At 42.5% G+C, this 25,589-nt stretch overlaps 1 protein-coding gene across 1 annotated transcript in view; it reads left to right on the top strand.

Moving 5' to 3' along the window:
- The first annotated feature begins 562 nt into the window (after positions 1 to 562).
- Positions 563 to 25,589, top strand: part of setdb2 (SET domain bifurcated histone lysine methyltransferase 2) — an 84,795-nt gene continuing 59,768 nt past the window's right edge. Inside the window, 5 exon segments of the mRNA XM_063051112.1 lie at positions 563 to 584; positions 587 to 728; positions 5,372 to 5,480; positions 12,926 to 13,030; positions 21,050 to 21,183. Coding sequence (XP_062907182.1) covers positions 563 to 584; positions 587 to 728; positions 5,372 to 5,480; positions 12,926 to 13,030; positions 21,050 to 21,183 — 512 coding nt within the window.

The following is a 25,589-nucleotide window of genomic DNA, read 5'->3' as shown; positions in this document are numbered from 1 at the left end:
ACTGTCTGGGGCCCTGAATGGTAGCGAGGGAAGAAGTATAAGGGCATGTGTAGCACTTGTTCCGCTTACAAGGATAAGTGCCGGGAGGGAGATCGGTCAGGAGGGATGGGAGGGGATGAATGGACAAGGGAGTCACGTAGGGAGCGATCCCTGCGGAAAGTGGGGGGGGGGTGGGAGAAGATGTGCTTCGTGGTGGGATCCCATTGGAGGTGGCGAAGTTACGGAGAATAATATGTTGGACCCGGAGGCTGGTGGGGTAGTAGGTGAGGACCAGGGGAACCCTATTCCTAGTGGGGTGGCGGGAGGATGGAGTGAGAGCAGATGTGCGTGAAATGGGGGAGATGCGTTTGAGAGAAGAGTTGATGGTGGAGGAAGGGAAGCCCCTTTCTTTAAAAAAGGACATCTCCCTCATCCTGGAATGAAAAGCCTCATTCCAAGAGCAGATGAGGCGGAAACGGAGGAATTGCGAAAAGGGGAAGGGGCCCAGCAACTTTTGAGTGTGTTGCTTGAAATTCCAGCAACTTCAGATTTCCTCGTGATAAGGAACGAACATCCGGGATTGATGGAGCCACCTGCTGGAAACAAGGTGCAAACGCTCTGGGGCGGAACGACTTTTTAAGGAAACGTGGGCCGGCCGGGCAGCTGTGCAGTGTCGGACAGAACCACCGTGGAAGGATAGGACCTGCTGCTCAACTCGGCTGCGAAACGATGCAAGGAGCCGGCGGAAGGTAAGGTAACCGCGCACAGCGCCTTTTATTCCCCCCGTCACCCTAATAAACCATCGCAAGGAGCCGCCTATGTTGGGCATTCCCTGATAAAATGCTTGGAGGGCCTCAGCTTTGCAATCTTCTGGGGAAATGAGGTTCTTCATGTTCTTCATGTTGTCATTTAATATCTCAATGAACTTATTTTTCTCTGGTAACATTTATATTAAAACGTGTATTTAATATTTCAGTCATTATTTGAGTAATCGTATATATATATATATATATATATATATATATATATTGCTTTTTTAAGCATTCGTAATCGTTTATAGTTCATAATGGGTTTTATGTATGTACAGTATACCCGAATTGTGTACGTCATCACGCTACCACATGATCCGCGCCTCATTTAAAGTGAAAGACGAAAGTTAGACAACAGGAATTCTGCAGATGCTGGAAGTTCAAGCAACACACATCAAAGTTGCTGGTGAATGCAGCAGGCCAGGCAGCATCTCTAGGAAGAGGTACAGTCGACATTTCAGGCCGAGACCCTTCGTCAGGACCCTCGGCTTTTTGTTTTTCTTTGAATTAGCTTAATGTTTTGAAATGACAACCCATAACAAAAACGTGAGCTTTTAGCTCCTGATTCGCGTTCACTTGCAGACAAAGTTCTAACTCGTGTGTGTTGCTTGGATTTCAAACATCTGTAGATTTTTTTTTCGTTTTCTAACTCATGATCTTATTTGTTGTTCCTGGTTTTAGATATAGAACTTTAAGACTATTGAACAGTTGTCTTAATGTAGTAACGATAATGTGTGAATAACTATTAACAGCAAACTTTGGGGACATTTTGCTTGGAATGTATTAACACAACGTTGGATCATTTGGAAAATAAAATACTTTTCAAAAAAAGTAATTTTCATGACTTAAGTGTTGTATTTTGTTGTATAGAGCAGATTACCCTTGCAAAGCTCTACACTACTATCCTGTTAATGCTGTGTGGACTAGCAATAGCTTAATCCTCTCCCAAATAGCCCTTTTTTCACAAATTAAGCTTAATTTAAGCAAGCAATCATGAATGGAGCAGCTTTTTTATATACGTTCATTTCTGTACAACTGATTTCCTGGATCCAGATATAGTCCTAACCTAGGATATAGCATCTGCAGCACAGCAGACCATAAAAGATTTACTATATTGAAACCATTTGTTCTGAGCGTAATCTTTTTCAAGTTTCAGGCCTGCTTAGGAGAGAATAGTTTTCCATTTGCTGAAAGTATAAAAGTTATTACTGATGCAAAGAGGATGAAGCCAATTCATCTGTGTTCCATGGAGACAGGAGACTGCAGATGCTGGAAAGCTGGAGCAACACACAAAATGCTGGATGATCAATATTTCTGCTCAAGACCCTTCAGGGTTGAATCTCTCTTAAAATATAAAAAGTTAAACAGAAGCAAGATTTAAAAAAAAGTGAATTATTATTCCTGAAATTGCTTAAAATGATCAGAAAATGGAGGATGGTGATTGAGACTGTTGCTAGAAATTCTAATAAGTACATGTTGATAACATAATTTGATATGGTTTTAGTTGTGGAAGCTGTCTGTACAGCTTCAAAGGTACATTTAGTGTCAGAGAAATGTATACAATATACATCCTGAAATGCTTTTTCTTCGCAACCATCTACGAAAACAGAGGAGTGCCCTAAAAAATGAACGACTGTTAACTGTTAGAACCCCAAAGTCCTTCCCCCTCCCGCGCGTAAGCGGCAGCAAGCAACAATCTCCCCACCCCCCCAATGGCAAAAAAAAAGCACCGGTAACCCGCCGCCAAGCACTCAAGCATGAGCAAAGCAACAGCAAGGTTGAGACTTGCAGTTACTCCAAAGACTTCACATTTCACCGGTATTCAACATACCACAAGTTCTCTCTCCCTAATAAGCGAGGGGGAGACACAGCAAACATCTCACTGTTTAGAAACATAGAAAACCTACAGCACAATACAGGCCCTTCGGCCCACAAAGCTGTGCTGAACATGTCCCTACCTTAGAGCTACCTAAGCTTTACCCATAGCCCTCTATTTTTCTAAGCTCCATGTGGCCATCCAGGAGTCTCTTAAATGACCCTATTGTTTCCATCTCCAACACCGCCACTGGCAGCCCATTCCACGCACTCACCACTCTGCGTGTAAAAAAAAAAACACAACAACTTAACCCCTGACATCTCTGTACCTACTTCCAAGCACCTTAAAACTATGCCCTCTAATGCTAACCATTTCAGCCCTGGGGAAAAGCCTCTGACAATCCACATGATCAATGCCTCGCATTATCTTATACACCTCTATCAGGTCACCTCTCATCCTCCTTTGCTCCAAGGAGAAAAAGCCAAGTTCACTCAACCTATTCTCATAAGGCATGTTCCCCAATCCAGGCAACATCCTTGTAAATCTCCTCTGCATCCTTTCCATGCTTTCCACGTGCTTCCTGTAGTGAGGCGACCAGAATTGAGCACAGTACTCCACGTGGGGTCTGACCGGGGTCCTATATAGCTGCAACATTATCTCTCGGCTCTTAATCTCCATCCCACGATTGATGAAAGCCAATGCACTGTATGTTTTCTTAACCATAGAGTCAACATGTGAAGCAGCTTTGAGTGTCCTATGGACTCGCACCCCAAGATCCCTCTGATCCTCCACACTGCCATTAATACTATATTCTGCCATCATATTTGACCTACCAAAATGAACCACCTCACACTTATCTGGGTTGAACTCCATCTGCCACTTCTCAGCCCAGTTTTGCATCCTATCAATGTCCCGCTGTAACCTCTGACAGCCCTCCAGACTATCCACAACACCCCCAACCTTTGTTGTGTCATCAGCAAATTTACTAATGCATCCCTGCACTTCCTTATCCAGGTCATTTATAAAAATCACGAAGAGTAGCTGTCCCAGAACAGATCCCTGAGGCACATCACTGGTCACCAGCCTCCATGCAGAATATGCCCCATCTCTAACCACATTTGCCGTCTGTGGGCAAGCCAGTTCTGGATCCGCAAAGCAATGTCCCCTTGGATCCCATGCCTCCTTACTTTCTCAATAAGCCTTGCATGGGGTACCTTATCAAATGCCTTGCTAAAATCCATATACACTACATCTACTGCACTACCTTCATCAATGTGTTCAGTCACATCCTCAAAATATTCAATCAGGCTCGTAAGGCATGACCTGCCTTTGACAAAGCCATGCTGACTATTCCTAATCATATTATGCCTCTCCAGATGTTCATAAATCCTGCCTCTTAACAACTAATGAAGTAAGACTCACTGGCCTATAATTTCCTGGGCTATCCCTACTCCCTTTCTTGAATGAGGGAACAACATCCACAACCCTCCAATCCTCCGGAACTTCTCCTGTGCTCATTGATGATGCAAAGATCATTGCCAGCGGCTCAGCAATCTCCTTCCTTGCTTCCCACAGTAGCCTGGGGTACATCCTGTCCAGTCCCGGTGACTTATCCAACTTGATGCTTTCCAAAAGCTCCAGCATATCCTCTTCCTTAATAACTACATGCTCAAGCTTTTCAGTCCACTGCAAGTTGTCCTTACAATTGCCAAGATCCTTTTCCATAGTGAATACTGAAGCAAAGTATTCATTATGTACCTCCGCTATTTCCTCCAGTTCCATACACACTTTTCCACTGTCACACTTGATTGGTCCTATTCTCTCATGTCTTATCCTCTTGCTCTTCACATACTTGTAGAATGCCTTGGGGTTTTCCTTAATCCTGTCTGCCAATGACTTCTCATGGCCCCTTCTGGCTCTCCTAATTTCATTCTTAAACTCCTTCCTGCTAGCCTTATAATCTTCTAGATTCCTATCATTACCTAGTTTTTTGAACCTTTCGTAAGCTCTTCTTCTTGACTAGATTTACAACAGCCTTTGTACACCACGGATCTTGTACCCTACCATCCTTTCCACATCTCATTGGAACGTACCTATTCAGAACCCCACACAAATATCCCCTGAACATTTGGCACATTTCTTCCATATGTTTCCCTGAGAATATCTGTTTCCAATTTATGCTTCCAAGTTCCTGCCTGATAGCTTCATATTTCCCCTTACTCCAATTAAACATTTCCCTAACTTGTCTGTTCCTATCCCTCTCCAATGCTATGGTAAAGGAGATAGAATTGTGATCATTGTCTCCAAAATGCTCTCCTACTGAGAGATCTGACACCTGACCAGGTTCATTTCCCAATACCAGATCAAGTACAGCCTCTCCTCTTGTAGGCTTATCTAAATATTGTGTCAAGAAACCTTCCTGAACATATCTAACAAACTCTACCCCATCTAAACCCCTCACTCCAGGAAGATGCCAATCAATATTTGGGAAATTTAACCGTAATCAGCATGTAACTCCAGGTCAGGGTCTTCAAAAGAACCCTGAAAGGGAAAAATAGAGATATTAACGATGGAAATGGAGCTGTTTCCGAAGATGCAAGCAAAGGAGACACCGTTCAGCACCATCATCGCTTCATTCCGCCAGCTTCCTGCAAATTGGGCCATTACTGTCACTTCTGCAGTGATATTTTCATTTAATTTGTGGTTGAATGATGTTTCATGGAGAAATTTCAATAAATAATTACATAACTATGTAATTTTTCTTCAGTAAGATGCCATCAAAATGTGGATTTTGCAAGCGGCCAAAAGAGGAAGTATGCAATGGAGAAATGCTCCTTTCCCAGGATGGTCAATTGGTACTGCACCGCAGATGTCTGGTATGTGTTTTCTTTAATGGCTTAGGCTTACAAAATAAGGAAGCAATGTATTTAGTGTTAATGCTTTTACTTTACTTTACTTTGGTTTCACTGAATATATGAAACAAGTGTTGGCATTCCGACTTTGGAAACAGTGATCCAAGAGTCCACGTGGGATTGTTATGGCAAGTAGAGATTAAAGTCCAAACTCTAAAGTTCAAGTTGGTATTGAGTGGTGAAGCTCCAAAGAGTAAGACCATCCCTTCTTGTTTGGGTAGTCCATAAAATGTCTTGCCATATCTGAATTGCGCTGAGAGAAAATTTTATCACAGCATCTTTATTTAAAAGTCAGCCTCACAATATATCCCATAATAAGAGGAAAAATTAGAAGTTTAAAATATATTTAAAGCTATTTGCTCTAATCTTCCTCTCTGATTTGTTTTCTCTTATGCCACAGAAGCCAAAACTAAATATGGCATTGATGTCGTCTCGCCATAGCTGGATAAACTGTACTTTTGACTTGCAAGTAATTAAACAGACAGTTTTTAGCAATGCATTCACCTAAAAAGCTGTAGACTGGTAATGGGAAACCAAGTTAACCTAAGTAGGCTTTAATTATTTGGCACTGATGGTGTCAACAGAGTGGTTGTCTTGTATGGTATAAGTTTCTGTTTCTATGGGTTTCTAAAAACAATTCCAGCAACTGCACCGGAGAAAGTCCGTGGGCAGCTCTGAAATCTATTTTGGTGCATTGTTTAACTTCCAATTTCCTTTTTCATCTTGTAATAAACTTCCAGCCGTATATCTGATCTTCAACATGATAACCATGTTTCACTGTCATAAAGTTACTTGTCTCTGATACTATCAAAGCATAAGTGCTGCTATAGGCTTCATCTTACGTTTGTTACCTCTATGTTTGACTGTGTCACTACCTTCTTAGATTATCTCCAATTTTCCATTCTATGTGAACATGATTTCAAATGAAACTCTTACCTTTCTCCTTGACTTGCACCCACCCTGCCTGTGGTTCCAGACTAAATTGGTTCTAAGTCAGGCAATGCAGAGATTTTAAAATTGTCATATTTGTTTTTGAGTTCTTCTGAGGGTATTTCCCTCCTTTCTTTCAGCACCTTCAGCCCCTTAACCCTCTGAACACTGCCTTCTTCCATTTCTGGCCTTGTGCATTCTTGATCACTATGTCTCTGGATCCATGGTTTAAAGAAACACACACAAAATGCTGGAGGAACTCAGCAGGCCAGACAGCATCTATGGGCAAGAGTTGACATTACCTGCCGAAGGGTCTCGGCCCAAAATGGCAATTGTACTCTTTCAGAGCTTTTTTAGAGCAGCTTGTTGTTGAACCACTAGGGGATCAGCTGTGCTGGATTGGGTGTTGTGCAATGATCCGGAGGTGATACGAGAGCTTAAGGTTAAGGAACTCTTAGGGAACAGTGATCACAATATGATCGAGTTCACTTTGAAATTTGAGAAGGAGAAACTAAATCCAATTGTGTCGATATTTCAGTGGAATAAAGGAAATTACAATGGCATGAGAGGGGAACTGGCCAAGGTTGACTGGAAAGGGACACTAGCAGGAAGGACAGCAGAGCAGCAATGGCTGGAGTTTCTACGAAAAATGAGGGAAGTGCAAGACATATATTCCAAATAAGAAATATTCAAAGGGAAGAAGGACACTACTGTGGCTGACAAGTGAAGTCAGAGCCAAAGTAAAAGCAAAAGAGAGGGCATACAAGGAAGCCAGAGCTAGTGGGAAGATAGAGGATTGGGAAGCTTTTGAAAACTTGCAGAAGGAAACTAAGAAGGTCATTTGGAAGGACAAGATGAATTATGAGAGGAAGCTGGTGACTAATATCAAAAAGGATACTAAAAACTTTAAGTATATAAAGGGTAAAAGAGTGTCGAGGGTAGATATAGGACCAATTGCAAATGACACTGGAGATATTGTAATGAGAGACGCAGAGATGGCAGAGGAACTGAATGCGTATTTTGCATCAGTCTTCACAGTGGAAGACATCTGCAGTATACCAGACATTCAAGAGTGTCAGGGAAGTGAAGTATGTGCTGTGAAAATTACAACTGAGAAGGTGCTCAGGAAGCTTAATGGTCTGAGGGTGGATAAATCTCCTGGACCTGATGGAATGTACCCTTGGGTTCTGAAGAAGGTAGTTGGAGAGATTGCAGAGGCATTGACAATGATCTTTCAAAAGTCGATAGATTCTGGCATTGTACTGGATGACTGGAAAATTGCAAATGTTACTCCGCTACTTAAGGGTGGGAGGCAGCAGAAAGGAAACTATAGACCTTTTAGCCTGCCATCAGTGGTTGGGAAGTTGTTGGAGTTGAAAGTTAGGAATGATATTGCGTAGTACCTGGAGGCACATGACGAAATAGGGCAAAGTCAGCATGGTTTCCCGAAAGGAAAATCCTGCCTGACACAGCTACTGCAATTTTTTGAGGAAATTACAAGCAGGGTGGACAAAGGAGATGTAGTAGATATGGTGTACTTGGATTTTCAGAAGGCCTTTGACAAGGTGCCACACATGAGGCTCCTTAGCAAGATAAGAGCCCATGGAATTACAGGGAAGTTACAAGCACGTGTGGAGCATTGGTTGTTCGGTAGAAAACAGAGAGTGGGAATAAAGGGATCCTATTCTGGCTGGCTACCGGTTACCAGTGGAGTTCCACAGGGGTTGGTGTTGGGATTAATGGATTTGTGGCTAAATTTGTCGATGATACAAAGATAGGTGGAGGAGCCCGTAGTGTTGAGGAAACAGAGAGCCTGCAGAAAGACTTGGATAGTTTAGGGGAATGGGCAAAGAAGTAGCAAATGAAATACAACGTTGGAAAGTGTATGGTCATGCACTTTGGTGGAAGAAATAAATGGGCAGATTATTCTTTAGGTGGGGAGAGAATTCAAAATGCAGAGATGCAAAGGGACTTGGGAGTCCATGTGCAGGATTCCCTAAAGGTTAACCTTCATGTTGGGTCGGTGGTGAAGAAGGCGAATGCAATGTTGGCATTCTTTTCTCGAGGTATAGAATATAAGAGCAGGGATGTGATGTTGAGGCTCTATAAGGTACTCGTGAGACCACACTTGGGAGTATTGTGTGCAGTTTTGGGCTTTTTATTTTAGAAAGGATATACTGACATTGGAGAGGGTTCAGAGAAGATTCAGAAGGATGATTCCAGGAACGTCTGGCAGCTCTTGGGCTGTATTCCCTAGAGTTCAGGAGAATGATGGGGGAATCTCACAGTAACATTCCAAATGTTAAAAGGCCTGAACAGATTAGATATGGCAAAGTTATTTCCCATGCTAGGACAAGAGGGCATGACTTCACTATTGAAGTCATGACATGGGTAGGAAAAGGGAAGAGGTGCTGAAAGGAGAATATAGAGAGTTAGGAAGGGAGTTGAGAAGAAGGACCGCAAAAGTAGTAATCTTGGGATTACTGCCTGTGCCACGCGACAGTGAGAGTAGGAATGGAATAAGGTAGAGGATAAATGCATGACTGAGGGATTGGAGCAGGGAGCAGGGATTCAAGTTTCTGGATCATTGAGACCTCTTTAGGGGCAGGTGTGACCCTAAAGGTGACAAAAGGTGTGACCCTTAAGTGACAAAAAGGACGGGTTGCACTTGAATCCTAGGGGGACCAATATCCTGGTGGGGAGATTTGCAAAGGCTACTGGGAGACTTTAAACTAGAATGGTTGCGGGGTGGGAATCAAATTGAAGAGACTAGGAGAGAGGAGGTTAGTTCACAAATAGAGAAAGCTAGTAGACAGTGTGTAAGGGAGGATAGGCAGGTGACAGAAGGGGAGTGCTCAGACTGAAGATGTAGGGGAGAAGGAAGAAAAATATGATAAAGTTGTTTGCACCATCAGGAATAAACGGAGAGTAAGAGGTGGAGAGTTTCTTAAATGCATCTATTTTAATGCTAGGAGCATTGTAAGAAAGGTGGATGAGCTTAGAGCACAGATTGATACCTGGAAATATGTTGTAGCTATTGGTGAAACATAGTTGCAGGAGGGGCGTGATTGGCAACTAAATATTCTTGGATTTCGTTGCTTCAGGTGTGATAGAATCGGAGGGGCAAGAGGGGGAGGTGTTGCATTGCTTGTCAGAGAAAATATTACAGCAACACACATCAAAGTATTACAGCGGTGCTTTGGCAGGATAGATTAGAGGGCTCGTCTAGGGAGGCTATTTGGGCGGAATTGAGGAATGGGAAGGGTGCAGTAATGCTTATAGGGGTGTATTATAGACCACCTAATGGGGAGTGAGAATTGGAGGAGCAAACTTGTAAAGAGATAGCGGATATTTGTAGTAAGCACAAGGTTGTGATTGTGGGAGATTTTAATTTTCCACACATAGACTGGGAAGCCCATACCGTAAAAGGGCTGGATGGTTTGGAGTTTGTAAAATGTGTGCAGGATAGTTTTTTGCAGCAATGCATAGAGGTACCAACTAGAGAAGGGGCAGTGTTGGATCTCCTGTTAGGGAATGAGATGGGGCAGGTGACAGAGGTATGTGTTGGGGAGTACTTCGGGTCCAGTGATCTCAATGCCATTAGTTTCAATATAATTATGGAGAAGGATAGGACTGGACCCAGGGTTGAGATTTTTGATTGGAGAAAAGCTAACTTTGAGCAGATGCGAAAGGATTTAGAAGGAGTGGATTGGGACAATTTGTTTTATGGGAAGGATGTAATAGAGAAATGGAGGTCATTTAAAGGTGAAATTTTGAGGGTACAGAATCTTTATGTTCCTGTTAGGTTGAAAGGAAAGGTTAAAAGTTAGAGAGAGCCATAGTTTTCAAGGGATATTGGAAACTTGGTTCAGAAAAAGAGAGAGATCTGCAATGAATATAGGCAGCTTGGAGTAAATGAGGTGCTCGAAGAATATAAAGAATGTAAAAAGAATCGTAAGGAAGAAATTAGAAAAGCTAAAAGAAGATATGAGGTTGTTTTGGCAAGTAAGGTGAAAATAAATCCAAAGGGTTTCTACTGTTATATTAATAGCAAAAGGATAGTGAGGGATAAAATTGGTCCCTTAGAATCAGAGTGGACAGCTATGTGCAGAACCAAAAGAGATGGGGAAGATTTTAAACAATTTCTTCGGTATTCACTAAGAAGGATATTGAATTGTGTAAGGTAAAGGAAACAAGTAGGGTAGTTATGGAAACTATGATGATTAAAGAAGAGGAAGTACTGGCGCTTTTAAGGAATATGAAAATGGATAAGACTCCGAGTCCTGACAGGATATTCCCTTGGACCTTGAGGGAAGTTAGTGTAGAAATAGCAGGGGCTCTGACAGAAGTATTTCAAATGTCATTAGAAACAGGGATGGTACGGGAGGATTGGCGTATTGCTCATGTGGTTCCATTGTTTAAAAGGTGTTCTAAGAGTAAACCCAGCAATTATCAGCATGTAAGTTTGACGTCAGTGGTGGGTAAATTAATGGAAAGTATTCTTAGAGATGGTATATATAATTATCTGGATAGACAGGGTCTGATTAGGAACAGTCAACATGGATTTGTACGTGGAAGGTAATGTTTGACATCTTGAATTTTTTTGAAGTGGTTACTCGGAAAATTGACGAGGGTAAAGCGGTGGATGTTGTCTATATGGACTTCAGTAAGGCCTTTGACAAGGTTCCACATGGAAGGTTAGTTAGGAAGGTTCAATCATTAGGTATTAATATTGAACTAGTAAAATGGATTCAACAGTGGCTGGATGGGAGATGCGAGAGAGTAGTGGTGGATAACTGTTTGTCAGGTTGACTAGTGGTGTGCCTCAGGGATCTGTACTGGGTTCAATGTTGTTTGTCATATATATTAATGATCTGGATGATGGGGTGGTAAAGTGGATTAGTAAGTATGCAGATGATACTAAGATAGGTGGAGTTGTGGATAATGAAATAGGTTATCAAAGCTTGCTGAGAGATTTAGGCCAGTTAGAAGATTGGGCTGAAAGATGGCAGATGGAGTTTAATACTGATAAGTGTGAGGTGCAACATTTTGGTAGGGCGAATCAAAATAGGACATACATGGTAAATGGTAGGGCATTGAGGAATGCAATAGGAATAATGGTGCATAGTTCCCTGAAGGTGGAATCTCATGTGGATAGGGTGGTGAAGAAAACTTTTGGTATGCTGGCCCTTATAAACCAGAGCATTGAGTCTAGGAGTTGGGATATAATGTTGAAATTGTATAAGGCATTGGTGAGGCCAAATTTGGAGTATTGTGTACAGTTCTGGTCACTGAATTGTAGGAAAGATGTCAACAAAATAGAGAGAGTACAGAGGAGGATAACTAGAATGTTACCTGGGTTCCAGCACCTAAGTTACAGAGAAAGGTTGAACAAGTTGGGTCTTTATTCTTTGGAGCGTAGAAGGTTGAGGGGGGGCTTGATAGAGGTATTTAAAATTATGAGGGGGATAGATAGAGTTGACGTGGATAGGCTTTTTCCATTGAGAGTAGGGGAGATTCAAACAAGAGGACATGAGTTGAAAGTTAAGGGGCAAAAGTTTAGGGGTAACACGAAGGGGAACTTCTTTACTCAGAGAGTGGTAGCTGTGTGGAATGAGCTTCCTGTAGAAGTGGTAGAGGCAGGTTTGATTTTGTCATTTAAAAAAAAATTGGATAGGTATATGGACAGAAAAAGAATGGAGGGTTATGGGCTGAGTGCAGGTAAATGGGACTAGGTAAGAGTAAGCGTTCAGCATGGACTAGAAGGGCCGAGATGGCCTGTTTCTGTGCTGTAATTGTTATATGGTTATATGAAGGACATCAATTTAGAACAGGGATGCGGAGAAATTACTTTAGTCAGAGGGTGGTAAATCTGTAGAATTTGTTGCCATGACCAAGTCATTGGGTATATTTAAGGCATAGATAGATAGGTTCTTGATTAGCCAAGGCATCAAAGGTTATAGGGAGAAGGCAGGAGAGTGGGGATGACTGGAAGAATTGGATCAGTCCATGATTGAATGATGAAGCAGACTCAATGAGCTGAATGGCCTACTTCTGCTCCTATATCTTATGGTCTTATGGAAATGCCCAGATTTCCAGCATCTGCAAATTTTCTCTTGTTTGCCATGGCTTAAAGAATTCACTTGGAATGCCCTTCTTTGCTATCATTCTGATGCTCTTGAAAATTTATCATGTTTCCTAAAATCTCTAATAATTATTCTGCTAAATTTTGGTTGATAATGCTTCTGTGAAGTGCCTTGAAGTCCCTTTTTAAAGATGACACGTAACCAAGTTTTATGTTGTTGTTGTTGTTGTTGTTGACTTTCTTGTTTTATTAATTAGTTCTTTCCAATGTGGCAATGGACTATTTTTCACTACCTGTCGAATTGAGTAATCTCAGTTTTTTTTTCTCGTTTGATAAAGCATGGACATTAAGGTAGTTGTGTGGTGTGTTGATTTTTTAAAAACTTTTCCCCCAGCTGTTTTCTGCTGTACCCTTGGCATCCAAAATATCCAAGAATAAAAATCTCTCCAGCAAAACAGTGCAAGCTATTAAAAAGGAACTGCGGAAGGCTACAAAAGTGGTAATTATATTCAAAAATCTATCGTTTTGTAATTTATTTTGTGTGTGGAGAATACCACCTTGGTGTGTAATAGGAAATTAATCAGGGGTAACACAAAGTTAAGTATGGGAGCATTATGAATTGAAGGCCATGGTGCATGTAGTACACTTGTACATTTAGTTTTTAAATTGTGCGTAGGAGGAGAAAATACGATCTGTCTTATAACAGTGAAGGGTATGAAAAAGTAAACAAGAAGGAACGGCTTTTTCTTGGCAAGTGAATTACGAACAAAGGTCGAATTAATATTGGTTGGTAAAGCAACTAGAGGAAAACATTTACATTTTGTTATGCAGTAATTTACAGCCTGAGTTGTGTTGTCTGAAACTTTACAGAAGCAGTTTAGGTAATTTTCAAACAATAGCTGTCTCTTGAAAATAGAACTTTTGCAAATGGGAACAATCCATGAACCTGATAAACAACTTTATAGATGTTAGATAACTGGCAATAAGGACCATTAAAGCTAAGAAGGGAGATAATTTTGTTTAGAAGTAAGTAGCATGTAAGTAATGTTTTTAGCTCAGACCTAGATTCATTGTGAGACGTATCCTTTGAGTTGAATGATAATGGATGGCCAATAAAAATATTTTGTTAGAATCTTGAGCCTCAAGCTTTCTTTGCAGCAAAGTTCAGTTTTACCTGTGGATGTGCAGGTACCACTACAGCCTCAAAGTGTGATCTCCAAGGTAGCTTAATCATCTTTCAGAGAAGGCAATCAGAGTTACAATCATCTTTCAGAGAAGGCAATCAGAGTTACAATCATCTTTCAGAGAAGGCTCCAGCTTATGTTCAAGTAGTAAGTTGGCTTGAAATAAAATCATTGCAATTTGAAAGGAATCTGGCAATGAATGGCGAAGGGCATTATCTGGGAAATCTGTTTCTTGCTACTCACTAAGATGACCAATTGGGTGATCCTTTTGTAGACACGAAAGTTAATGGCAAAATATCCTACTATTTTTGACCAAGGAGATCTCTTTCAATTTAGGAAACCTGGAATTGTTATGTTCATCTTTCTGAATCAAGAGTCACGTTAAGATTTTAACTCATTGTTAGAATGCAAAATCTTTCAATTGTAATATATCGAAATTAAGACTATGTGTACCAAAACTGGGTGTAAACTAGGTAAACTACCAATAGTGTTCTCCAGGTAAGCCTTCTGCTGGAATTAAGGTGTTGAACTTGGAAGGTGTCCCTCATCTTTTATTTCAACTCATACTTATTTACGCCCATTACACCGCTGGCGTTTAGGGCAGCAGTGCAGGTCCTGTATCTCTGTCTGTAAAGAAAGATTCTTCATTGCTTTTTCTAGAACAATTGTACTTTGACAAGTTAGGGTTGTTAGCACTGAGCTGAACCCCCGACCTCAAGGACCGGTGGACCATTCTTAGTCTGTCCTCTACCCTTTGACCCATTTGGTATGGGTGACCCTACCAAGAGCTAAAGCACTGACTCCTGCCAACATAGCTCTCTGAATCATTGAGTGACACAAGCCTCCAAATCCTACAACAAGGTTGTGGTCCTCTTGGGAGTTTAACTTGTAGTTGTGTGGTTTTTTGACCTATGTTGTTTCTGAACCATTCTCCTGGCAGCAGGTAGAGTGTATACAAGGGATCTTTGTCATTAATGAAGTGCTTAGTTAGGCTGGATCAGGATTCACTGACTAAGCTGAGTGACTGCATGCAGGGTTTAGATTTGATGCAGTAAGTGAATATTGGTGTTAATGTAATCAGCCATACCTGTAGTAATGACTGAGGGATATTTCAACAATTTTGCATCCAAACTGCAAAACACCTCAGACCCTTACATTATGTTTTTCATACCCTGGTTTCATTATTTTGGGATAGTCAGTGGTATATTATGATCTTACTATGAACTTATTGAGTCTCCTGTAGGTGAATAGATTGCTAGTTCTGTGGTAAGTGGAATTGGCTCATGTTAATTTCTATTGTATTTGTGTGATGTATTTATAAAGATTTATTGATAATAGTGTAAGTTATAAGTATAGACTCAAAAATTCCTTGATTAAGTTCTGAGTTTGTGATGTGAAAGTGAGGAAAGAAACAGCTTTTCCTTTGCCTTCACTGGGACAGTTATTATTGCTATTAAGCAAACAAACAAGCAGCTGCAGCAATTCAGCGGGTCAGACAGCATCTTTGAAGGCAAAGAGATAGTCAACGTCTTGCCCATCTCAGATTGCTTCTGAATTAATGGTTCTAAATTGTTCTTTTTGATGAATGCTGCTTGAAAAATTGAATAGTTGCTTCATTCTCCTGAGCCTGATGTCCTGTAGTCAAGTATCCGATTGACACCTAAAAGGCATTTTTGGCAGTTTTTTTCTGTTGAATGGAAGAAAGTGCTGGGTGGGAGGGGGGAAATATTTGAATTTGAAAATTGATTTTAAATGGATCTTAAACCTGTTCCCATATTTGGCAGACTGAGTTTGGGAAAGGAAGATCAGAGACTGAAAGCTTCTAGGTTTAATAAATCTAATAAACATTTGACCTGAGCAATAATAGTGATATCATTGTTTAGCTGTGTATACTAGAGTATGACTTGAGGCCTAAAGCATAGTTTCAGGCCAACATGCAATCTGCATGAGGCATATCTACCTCATATATAAGCACTAGCCAAGTTGATTATAAGAAGATCCACTTTAATTTCAGAATGCTGTCTAGGGATGGGCAGTGTAGCTATATGGACCATTGGTTTTAATCAAACCAGTTTCGTATTGTCCTCTGGTGTTAGAAAGCTTTCTCATGGGTAGTTGGAGCTTAGAGACCTAGTTGTACTGTTTCTGATATTTTGTATAATTTGGTTCAAACCTGTCACTGAAAATAAAGCTGCAGTTATACAAAATAAAGATATTCAATTATCAATCAAGACCTATCACTGAACTAACCATGCATTTAGAAGCCATGGTAATGCATGCGAGATCTAACTTTTTTTTTAGATCAGAAAATATTTTATCATATTTATTGGTTAGTTTTGTGAAAATAGAGAAAATAAATTTAGTTTATAAAGCATTGTCCATATGCAGGATCTCCCAGTGGCCCACCTACGCTCTGTCCGCCAGAGAAAGCAGGATCTCCCAGTGGCCACACATTTTAATTCCACATCCCATTCCCATTCTGACATGTCTATCCACGGCCTCCCCTACTGTCAAGATGAAGCCACACTCAGGTTGGAGGAACAACACCTTATATTCCGTCTGGGTAGCCTCCAACCTGATGGCATGAACATCGACTTCTCTAACTTCCGCTAATGCCCCACCTCCCCCTCGTACCCCATCTGTTACTTACTTTTATACACACATTCTTTCTCTCACTCTCCTTTTTTTCCCTCTGTCCCTCTGAATATACCTCTTGCCCATCCTCTGGGTCCCCCCCCCCCGCTTGTCTTTCTTCCCGGACCTCCTGTCCCATGATCCTCTCGTATCCCCTTTTGCCTATCACCTGTCCAGCTCTTGGCTCCATCCCTCCCCCTCCTGTCTTCTCCTATCATTTTGGATCTCCCCCTCCCCCTCCACCTCCAACTTTCAAATCCCTTACTCACTCTTCCTTCAGTTAGTCCTGACGAAGGGTCTTGGCCTGAAACGTCGACTGCATCTCTTCCTAGAGATGCTGCCTGGCCTGCTGCGTTCACCAGCAACTTTTATGTGTGTTGATTGAATTTCTAGCATCTGCAAAATTCCTCTTGTTTGCGTTTTTAAATTCACTACTGCGAAGCCTCTTCCGGTGATGCCTACACCGAAGAAGTTTAGATCCTCTCTTCGACGGGAGTTCAGTGAAACCATCTCTCACTGCTCCCCATCTGTAATTTCTTCGGCTCTTCAACTTTTCGACCACACTTTGACTCAGACTCGCTATCACAGCCATATATCCTGTCTTGGAACGTGCCTCCATCGCCAACTTACTCCAGTTGGCTTTAGGATTCATTTCCAAGCCTCTCAATTTGGACCTTCTGAGGATCCCAGGTACTCACATTTTATTGACTCTGCCTCTCGCCGCTTCTCCCGTCAAGCTCTGAAGGTGACTCTCTCCGCCGTGAGGAGGTACTTGGTGTCCCTATCCCAGACCCTTCCACACCTTCGGGACACTTTCTTCGCCGTCTGTAATGGTCCTACCCGTTATTTCATCCTCCATCGGATTCATGCCTGCAATCGCCGTTTTTTTGACTTTGTCATGTTAGGCAAAGATCGCAAGATCCTACATCTATGGACTCCAGAGCCTGCTGGCCATGAAACTAGCAGGCATGAACTTCAGATTGCTGCTTCTGCCATTGATCTCGCCGGCTCCAACACCTCAGGGTATATTCAAAACCCGGACTCCAGCAACGACCATGGACACATTCAAAGTGATTGCGCAACCACCAACTGCGACTCCAGCCTTGAACTCCAGGCCGGGTCTTTATGTGCTGCTATTGTGACTCCCGTCTCCCCTTCCCCCACCAATTCTCTGCAATCCCATCTCCTTCAGATCCCATCGTCAGCTCCTGGGTCTTCAGAGGCTCCATCTTCCTCTCACCCCAACCCTCCCCTCTCCATTGACGCCCCCAGCCTCCCCCCTCTGATCCCAACTCTCATCCGTGCCAGGTCTTTACCATCCCCTCCGGCCTTCAACTGTCAGAAGCAGAGCGCTCTGTCCTCAGTAAGGGCCTCACCTTTGTCCCCCTTCGCCCACACCTCAGCGAGTTCCGTGTTCGCCATGATGCGGAACTTTTCTTCCGCCGTCTCCGTCTCTGAGCCTACTTCTTCGGCAAGGACTCTTCCACCCCCACCGATGACCCATTCTCCCGTCTTCAACCCTCCTCTTCTTCATGGACACCCCGCTCTGGTCTTCTGCCTGCTCTGGATCTCTTTATCGCTAACTGCCGATGGGACATCAACTGTCTCGACTTCACCGCACCTTGTCCCCATTCCAACCTCACTCCTTCGGAACGCTCTGCTCTCCACTCCCTCTGCACTAATCCTAACCTTATTATTAAACCCGCAGATAAGGGGGGTGCTGTTGTAGTCTGGCGTACTGACCTCTACCTTGCCGAGGCACAGCGACAACTCGCGGATACCTCCTCTTATTTACCCCTCGATCGTGACCCCACTAAGGAGCAGCAGGCCATTGTTTCCCACACCATCACCGACTTTATCCGCTCAGGGGATCTCCCATCCACTGCTACCAACCTTATAGTTCCCACACCTCACACTTCCTGTTTCTACCTCCTACCCAAGATCCACAAACCTGCCTGTCCTGGCCGACCTATTGTCTCAGCTTGCTCCTGCCCCATCGAACTCGTTTCTGCATACCTTGACACAGTTTTATCCCCCCTTGTTCAATCCCTTCCTACCTATGTTCGTGACACTTCTCACGCTCTTAAACTTTTCAATGATTTTAAGTTCCCTGGCCCCCACTGCTGTATTTTCACCATGGATGTCCAGTCCCTATATACTTCCATCCCCCATCAGGAAGGTCTCAAAGCTCTACGCTTCTTTTTGGATTCCAGACCTAATCAGTTCCCCTCTACCACCACTCTGCTCCGTCTAACGGAATTAGTCCTTACTCTTAATAATTTCTCCTTTGGCTCCTCCCACTTCCTCCAAACTAAAGGTGTAGCTATGGGCACCCGTATGGGTCCTAGCTATGCCTGCCTTTTTGTTGGCTTTGTGGAACAATCTATGTTCTGTGCTTATTCTGGTATCTGTCCCCCACTTTTCCTTCGCTACATCGACGACTGCATTGGCGCTGCTTCCTGCACGCATGCAGAACTCGTTGACTTTATTAACTTTGCCTCCAACTTTCACCCTGCCCTCAAGTTTACCTGGTCCATTTCCGACACCTCCCTCCCCTTTCTAGATCTTACTATCTCTGTCTCTGGAGACAGCTTATCCACTGATGTCTACTATAAGCCTACTGACTCTCACAGCTATCTGGACTATTCCTCTTCTCACCCTGTCTCTTGCAAAAACGCCATCCCCTTCTCGCAATTCCTCCGTCTCCGCCGCATCTGCTCTCTGGATGAGGCTTTTCATTCTAGGACGAGGGAGATGTCTTCCTTTTTTAAAGAAAGGGGCTTCCCTTCCTCCACTATCAACTCTGCTCTTAAACGCATCTCCCCCATTTCACGTACATCTGCTCTCACTCCATCCTCCCACCACCCCACTAGGAATAGGGTTCCCCTGGTCCTCACCTACCACCCCACCAGCCTCCGGGTCCAACATATTATTCTCCGTAACTTCCGCCACCTCCAACGGGATCCCACCACTAAGCACATCTTTCCCTCCCCCCCCTCTCTCTGCATTCCGCAGGGATTGCTCCCTGCGCAACTCCCTTGTCCATTCGTCCCCCCCATCCCTCCCCACTGATCTCCCTCCTGGCACTTATCCGTGTAAGCGGAATAAGTGCTACACATGCCCTTACACTTCCTCCCTTACCACCATTCAGGGCCCCAAACAGTCCTTCCAGGAGAGGCAACACTTCACCTGTGAGTCGGCTGGGGTGATATACTGCGTCCGGTGCTCCCGATGTGGCCTTTTATATATTGGCGAGACCCGACGCAGGCTGGGAGACCGCTTTGCTGAACACCTACGCTCTGTCTGCCAGAGAAAGCAGGATCTCCCAGTGGCCACACATCTTAATTCCACATCCCATTCCCATTCTGACATGTCTATCCACAGCCTCCTCTGCTGTAAAGATGAAGCCACACTCAGGTTGGAGGAACAACACCTTATATTCCGTCTGGGTAGCCTCCAACCTGATGGCATGAACATCGACTTCTCTAACTTCCGCTAATGCCCTACCTCCCCCTCGTACCCCATCTGTTACTTATTTTTATACACACATTCTTTCTGTCACTCTCCTTTTTCTCCCTCTGTCCCTCTGAATATACCCCTTGCCCATCCTCTGGGTCCCCCCCCCCTTGTCTTTCTTCCCGGACCTTCTGTCCCATGATCCTCTCGTATCCCCTTTTGCCTATCACCTGTCCAGCTCTTGGCTCCATCCCTCCCCCTCCTGTCTTCTCTTATCATTTTGGATCTCCCGCTCCCCCTCCAACTTTCAAATTCCTTACTCACTCTTCCTTCAGTTAGTCCTGACGAAGGGTCTCGGCCTGAAACGTCGACTGCACCTCTTCCTAGAGATGCTGCCTGGCTTGCTGCGTTCACCAGCAACTTTTATGTGTGTTGCTTAAATATTTTTGTACTGTTTTTGCTATTGTATTGTAGGGAAATGCAGCAGCCAGCATATAGCAAAATTCCATTAAGAGCAATGAAGGCATAATTTATCTTTAGGGATCTCGATGAAGAATTGGTCAAGGAGTGGGAAGAATTTCTTTACTCTTTGAGTTGTACCATGGAATATTTTAAATCCACCTGAAGAAACAGGACATGGTTTGGGTTTAATGATTTATCTGTAAGACTGCACTTCTGGCAGTGCACCACTCCCTTGGTACTGAACTGAAGGTGAAGATGAGAGTGGATGTGATGTGCTGTACCTCTGTGATCTGTTCTGGAGGCTCAGTATTTAACCATGAGCATTACTAATTTGGAGAATTGCAAATTTATTAATGCTGATTTTAAGAAGGTAATGGGGAAAAGCTCATGGTGGACAAGCTTTGGAATATCTGCAGGAGGAGAACTTGTTAGTCCAAAAGGCAGGAATTTGTTCAATGCTTTGATTTGTGGCACAGTTTTTCATACTAAGATCAAAGAATTGGTATTTATGAAGATTGCTTGCTATTTAATGAATTATTTTTTGGGGGGAACATGGTTTAATTTAGTAGAAATATTGAATAATAAAAATTAATGAAAATATCTTCGTGGAACGATGAGTAATTGCAATAATTTTAAATAAGTATTTGAGTCTTCATATTTTTGTTTGGCTATTTCCATTAATTGACAATGGCAAATGCCTGTATTTTTATCTTAATTTTCATCTGTTTAGCTCTGGTTAAAGAGAACAGTTTTTTTACATTCCTGTCTACATTTATGTTTAGAAATGCAGTCACTGTCATCAGTCTGGAGCTGCTGTTAAATGTGCTGCAACATACTGTAGGAAGGTCTATCACTATCCCTGTGTGAGGAGTGATAATGGTGCAGTCAGGGAAAATGAATTCCGGGGAGTTTACAGGTAAAGTGTCCTTGTGCATATAATCTCACAATATCAGTGACACAAATTCTATCAAGTCTCTTTTTTGAACCTTTTATTGAATGGAAGTGTAAGAAAGGTTCCCCAAATACACAAGTAGAAAATTATTATTTATTGTCAGGTCACTGTTATGAAAGGTGTTTATATTGTTCAAATTAGGTTTTCCCTGGGACTGTGTGGGTTTCTGCAAGTGCTCTGGTTTCCTCACGCATTCCAAAAAGACGTGGTTAGTAAATTGTGGACATGTGGTATTGGTGCCAGAGGCATGACAACACTTGCAAGTTGTCCCTGACCTATCCTGTGACTGTTGTAGTCACTGATGCAAACAATGCATTTCATTGTATGTTTGGGTGTACAATTGACAAATAAAGCTAATCTTTATCTTTTATAAATTGATTTTATCTTTAATGTCTTTGTCAGCTTGTGATGAAAATGAGTAAATGATCCTTTCAAGGCAGTGTATAGAAAGAATAATCCAGCAACTCTAATAAGAATATTCAAATGAATGAGATGAGAGCAGTGGACATCAAGGCCTCAGGAGCTCGTTTCACTGTTTTATGAGATCAGATATTATCTCATCCACATTTCTTAGAAAAAATACAGGGCTATGGGTAACCCTAGGTAATTTCTAAAGTAAGTACATGTTCGGCACAGCATTGTGGGCTGAAGGGTCTGTATTGTGCTGTAGGTTTTCTATGTTTCTGCCTGTTTCCCCACTTCCCTTGAAGCTTTTATTATTGATGTCCATCAGTATCTACCTGGAATGTCGTCATTGATTGAATAGCCTTGGCGTTTAGAGAATTCAAAGTTAAAAGTAAGTTTATTATCAAAGAACATGTATATCCCTGAATGCAATCCTGAGATTCGTTTTCTTGCTGGCACACTGAATAACTCCATAATAGAATGATAACCATAATAGAACCAATAAAAGACTGCACTAACTTGGGCGTTCAACCAAAAGTCGACAAACTGATCAAATGCAAAAAGAAAGAAATAATGTTAATAAATAAATAAACAATATCAAGAAGATGAGGTAAAGAGTCTTTGAAAGTGAGTCCTTAAGCATGTTTCAATGAGGTTAAAGTTATCACTTTTGGCTCAAGATGGTTGAGGGGTAACAACTATCGAGGTCTTTCACCATTCATTATGTTTCAATGAAGTCACCCCTCATTCTTCTGAATTTAAGTGAGTCGAGGCCCAGAGCCAGCAAATGCTCCACATATGATAAGTCTTTCAATCCCAGAATCATTTTTGTGAACCTCCTTTGAACCCCCTCTGATGTTAGCACATCATTTCTTAGATAAATGGGCCAAAACTGCTCAAAATACTCCAAGTATGCTCTCATCAATGCTTTATAAAACCTCAGCTTTACTCTTTTATATTCCAATCCGGTGGTCCCCAACCACCGGTCCGCAAAGCTTGTGCTACCTGGCCGCGAGGAAACGATATGATTTGGCAATATGAAATGATATGAGTCAGCTACACCTTTCCTCATTCCCTGTCACGCATTATTGAACTTGAACCCCCCCCCACCCCCCCCCCCCCGGTCAGCCAGTCGGCAAGAATATTGGTAATATTAAACCGGTCCACGATGCAAAAAAGGTTGGGGACCCCTGTTCTAATCCTCTCAAAACGAATGCTAACATTGCATTTGCCTTCCTCGCCACTGCCTCAACCTGCAAATGAACCTTTATGGAATCCTGCCTGAGGACACCCAAGTCCCTTTGCACCTCAGATTTTTGATTTACTCTCCATTTAGAAAATAGTCAACACTTTTAGTTCTTCTACCAAAGTGCATGACCACATACTTCCTGACACTTTATTCTATCTGCCATTTCTTTGCCCATTCTATTCTAAGTCCTTCTGTAGCCTCTCTACTTCCTCATAACTACTTGCCCTTCCACCTATCTTTGTATTATCTCCAAAATTGGCTACAATGCTGTCATCAAAGTCACTGACATATAATGTAAAAAGAAGCTTCTTAAAGCAATTCATTACTATGGATGTAATTATTACTGGATGATCGTCATTGAGGCAGGTCACCCTGTTCTTCTTGGGCACCGGTGTAATTGAAGACTGCCTGAAGCAGGTGGTGCCTCAGATTGCCAAAGCAAGAGGTTAAAGATCTCAGAAAACACTTCAGCCACTTGATTAGTGCAGCTGTTTAATACTTGGCCAGGTACCCTATCTGGATCAGATGCTTTTCATGGGTCGTTTTCCTGAAGGCTGCTCTCACGTTGGCCTCAGAGACTGAAATCACAGGATCATCAGAGACTGCGGGAGTTTGTGATGGTTTCTCTATGCTTAAACGGTCAAAGTGAGCTTATCTGGAAGCAGAGTGCTGTTGTTGCTTATGTTGCTTTATTTTAGTGTATAAGAGGTGATAGTATTCAAACCCTGCAACAACCGTTGAGCATCCTTCATTGATTCAAATACAGTCCGGAATTGTCAGTATGCCTGTGAGATGGCTTCAAATGGTTCAATTTAATATACAGCCTGAAATTCTTACACTTCACAGAGACATCCACAAACAAGAAACCTCTAAGAATGAATGATTTTAACATCAGAACCCCAAAGCCCCCCTCCCACACACAAGCAGAAGCTTTGACCCTCCCCCTCCTGCCACTTGCACCAGCAGAAGCACCCCTTCCCCCCATGCAAGCAATAGCAAGAGCTCCTCCCAAACAGACTCTGATTTAGAGTCCATCAAAAACTCAGACAGGCCCTTTCTCACTAGCCAGATATATGTATCTAAAGTGTAGGGGCCTCCTTCCAACAGCAGCGCACAATGCCTGCTGTCCCGATGCTTCAGTCTCCCGTGATGCTTTAGTCGGTGGAGTCGGCAAGGAACTGGGTTGTCTACGGGGGCCACTCCCCAAAGATGCGAGTCTTCCAGGCTGTTCCTGGAGATACTGAAACGCCAGGCTGCACAGCCAATGTGAAAACCCACTGCTTGCGAAGAACTGTGGTTTGAGTTGTAGCTGTAGATCACGAACTGACAGAATCCCAGCCACCTTGAAAAGAAATTAAATACGTAAGAAAGGAAGAATAAGCTGTTTTGTGGACAAGCTGGAAGAAGTTGCCTGGGTCTATAAAAACCTCTGGTGCCATTTTTCTTGGGATTGTACCCGGACCTCTTAGACCATAAGTTACAGGAGCAGAATTAGGCCATTTAGCCCATTGAATCTGCTCCACAGGCTCTTGTCACTTTTTGTCACCAGACTTGAATATCTCTGAGCTGTCCCTCAGTAAACTGAGGATCCCATGGCTCATCCAGGGCTTCTGTTTTGTGATTTTTGTGGAGCCACACTAGTCTACAACTGTTTTAACAATGTCCAAGATTTCACAACACTGTCGCTGAAACTACTCTTAATTCATCTCTTGTTTAGAGCCCATTCTCTCCTAGTTCTAGTCTCTCCATTTGGAGACAATTTCTCAGCATTTACTGCCTACTGTCTTGTTAAAAAGGGCCTTCCCCTTAGAGTCATTGAAAGAGACCCTATGGAAATAGATCCTTCAGCTCACTGAGCCCATGATTACTATTAAGCACCTTTTTGTTTTTTGTAAACTAATTCTACTTAAGTCTATTTTACTTCACACTCACACCAGCTCTTCAGATTCTGCCATTTATCTTCACAGTGGGTCAGTTTACTGTGGTCAACTAACCTACGAGCTCACACATTTTTGTGATGTGGGAAGATAGAGCACTCAGAATAAACCCCATGGTCATGGAGAACATGCAAACACCACACAGACAGCTCCAGAAGTTACTTTTGAACCAGATTGCTTGAGATATGAAGCAGCAATTCTACTAAGATGCTGAAGTATATGGCCATTGCATTCAACATCTGCACATAAAGTAATTCCCTCATCTGGGAAAAATATATTTTCTTCAAAGATACGGAGAACAAAACCACTACACCATTATGTTACTGCAAAATTCATCATTGTAAAGCTAACATTGTTAATTTCTGAGCAAAACTAATTTGAAGTAATCACATCATCAGGGAGAGGGAAACCTTCAACTAACTCAGACCACAGTGGCTCCAGTGAGACTATTCTCATTATCTGATGAGGTGTATCATTGTAATCCATGATTGAATCCTACCTTGGTGCTGTTGCTGCAAGTTATAAAGGAATTTTGGCTGGATGGAGTGAAATATTTATTTGTTCAGTGCAGCAGCAGTTAGATAAATTCTGTACTCCCAATTCTTATTTTCCCTGTGGATGTGGTTGATTACAATCTTGCTGGGCCCTGCTTTTTTACTATGCAGTACCTTGTGGTCAAGGCTGACTTGCTTTCATTTCAGCACTGTGGATTTGAAGGTGGCTAATGAGAAATTCTGCCACAAATTTGGCTATGGGCTTGAAGGGTTAGGTAGGTGATA

The sequence above is a fragment of the Mobula hypostoma genome, chromosome 6, assembly GCF_963921235.1.
Source record: "Mobula hypostoma chromosome 6, sMobHyp1.1, whole genome shotgun sequence".
Classification (NCBI taxonomy): domain Eukaryota; kingdom Metazoa; phylum Chordata; class Chondrichthyes; order Myliobatiformes; family Myliobatidae; genus Mobula; species Mobula hypostoma.
This window is presented reverse-complemented; position numbering and strand designations above follow the sequence as displayed.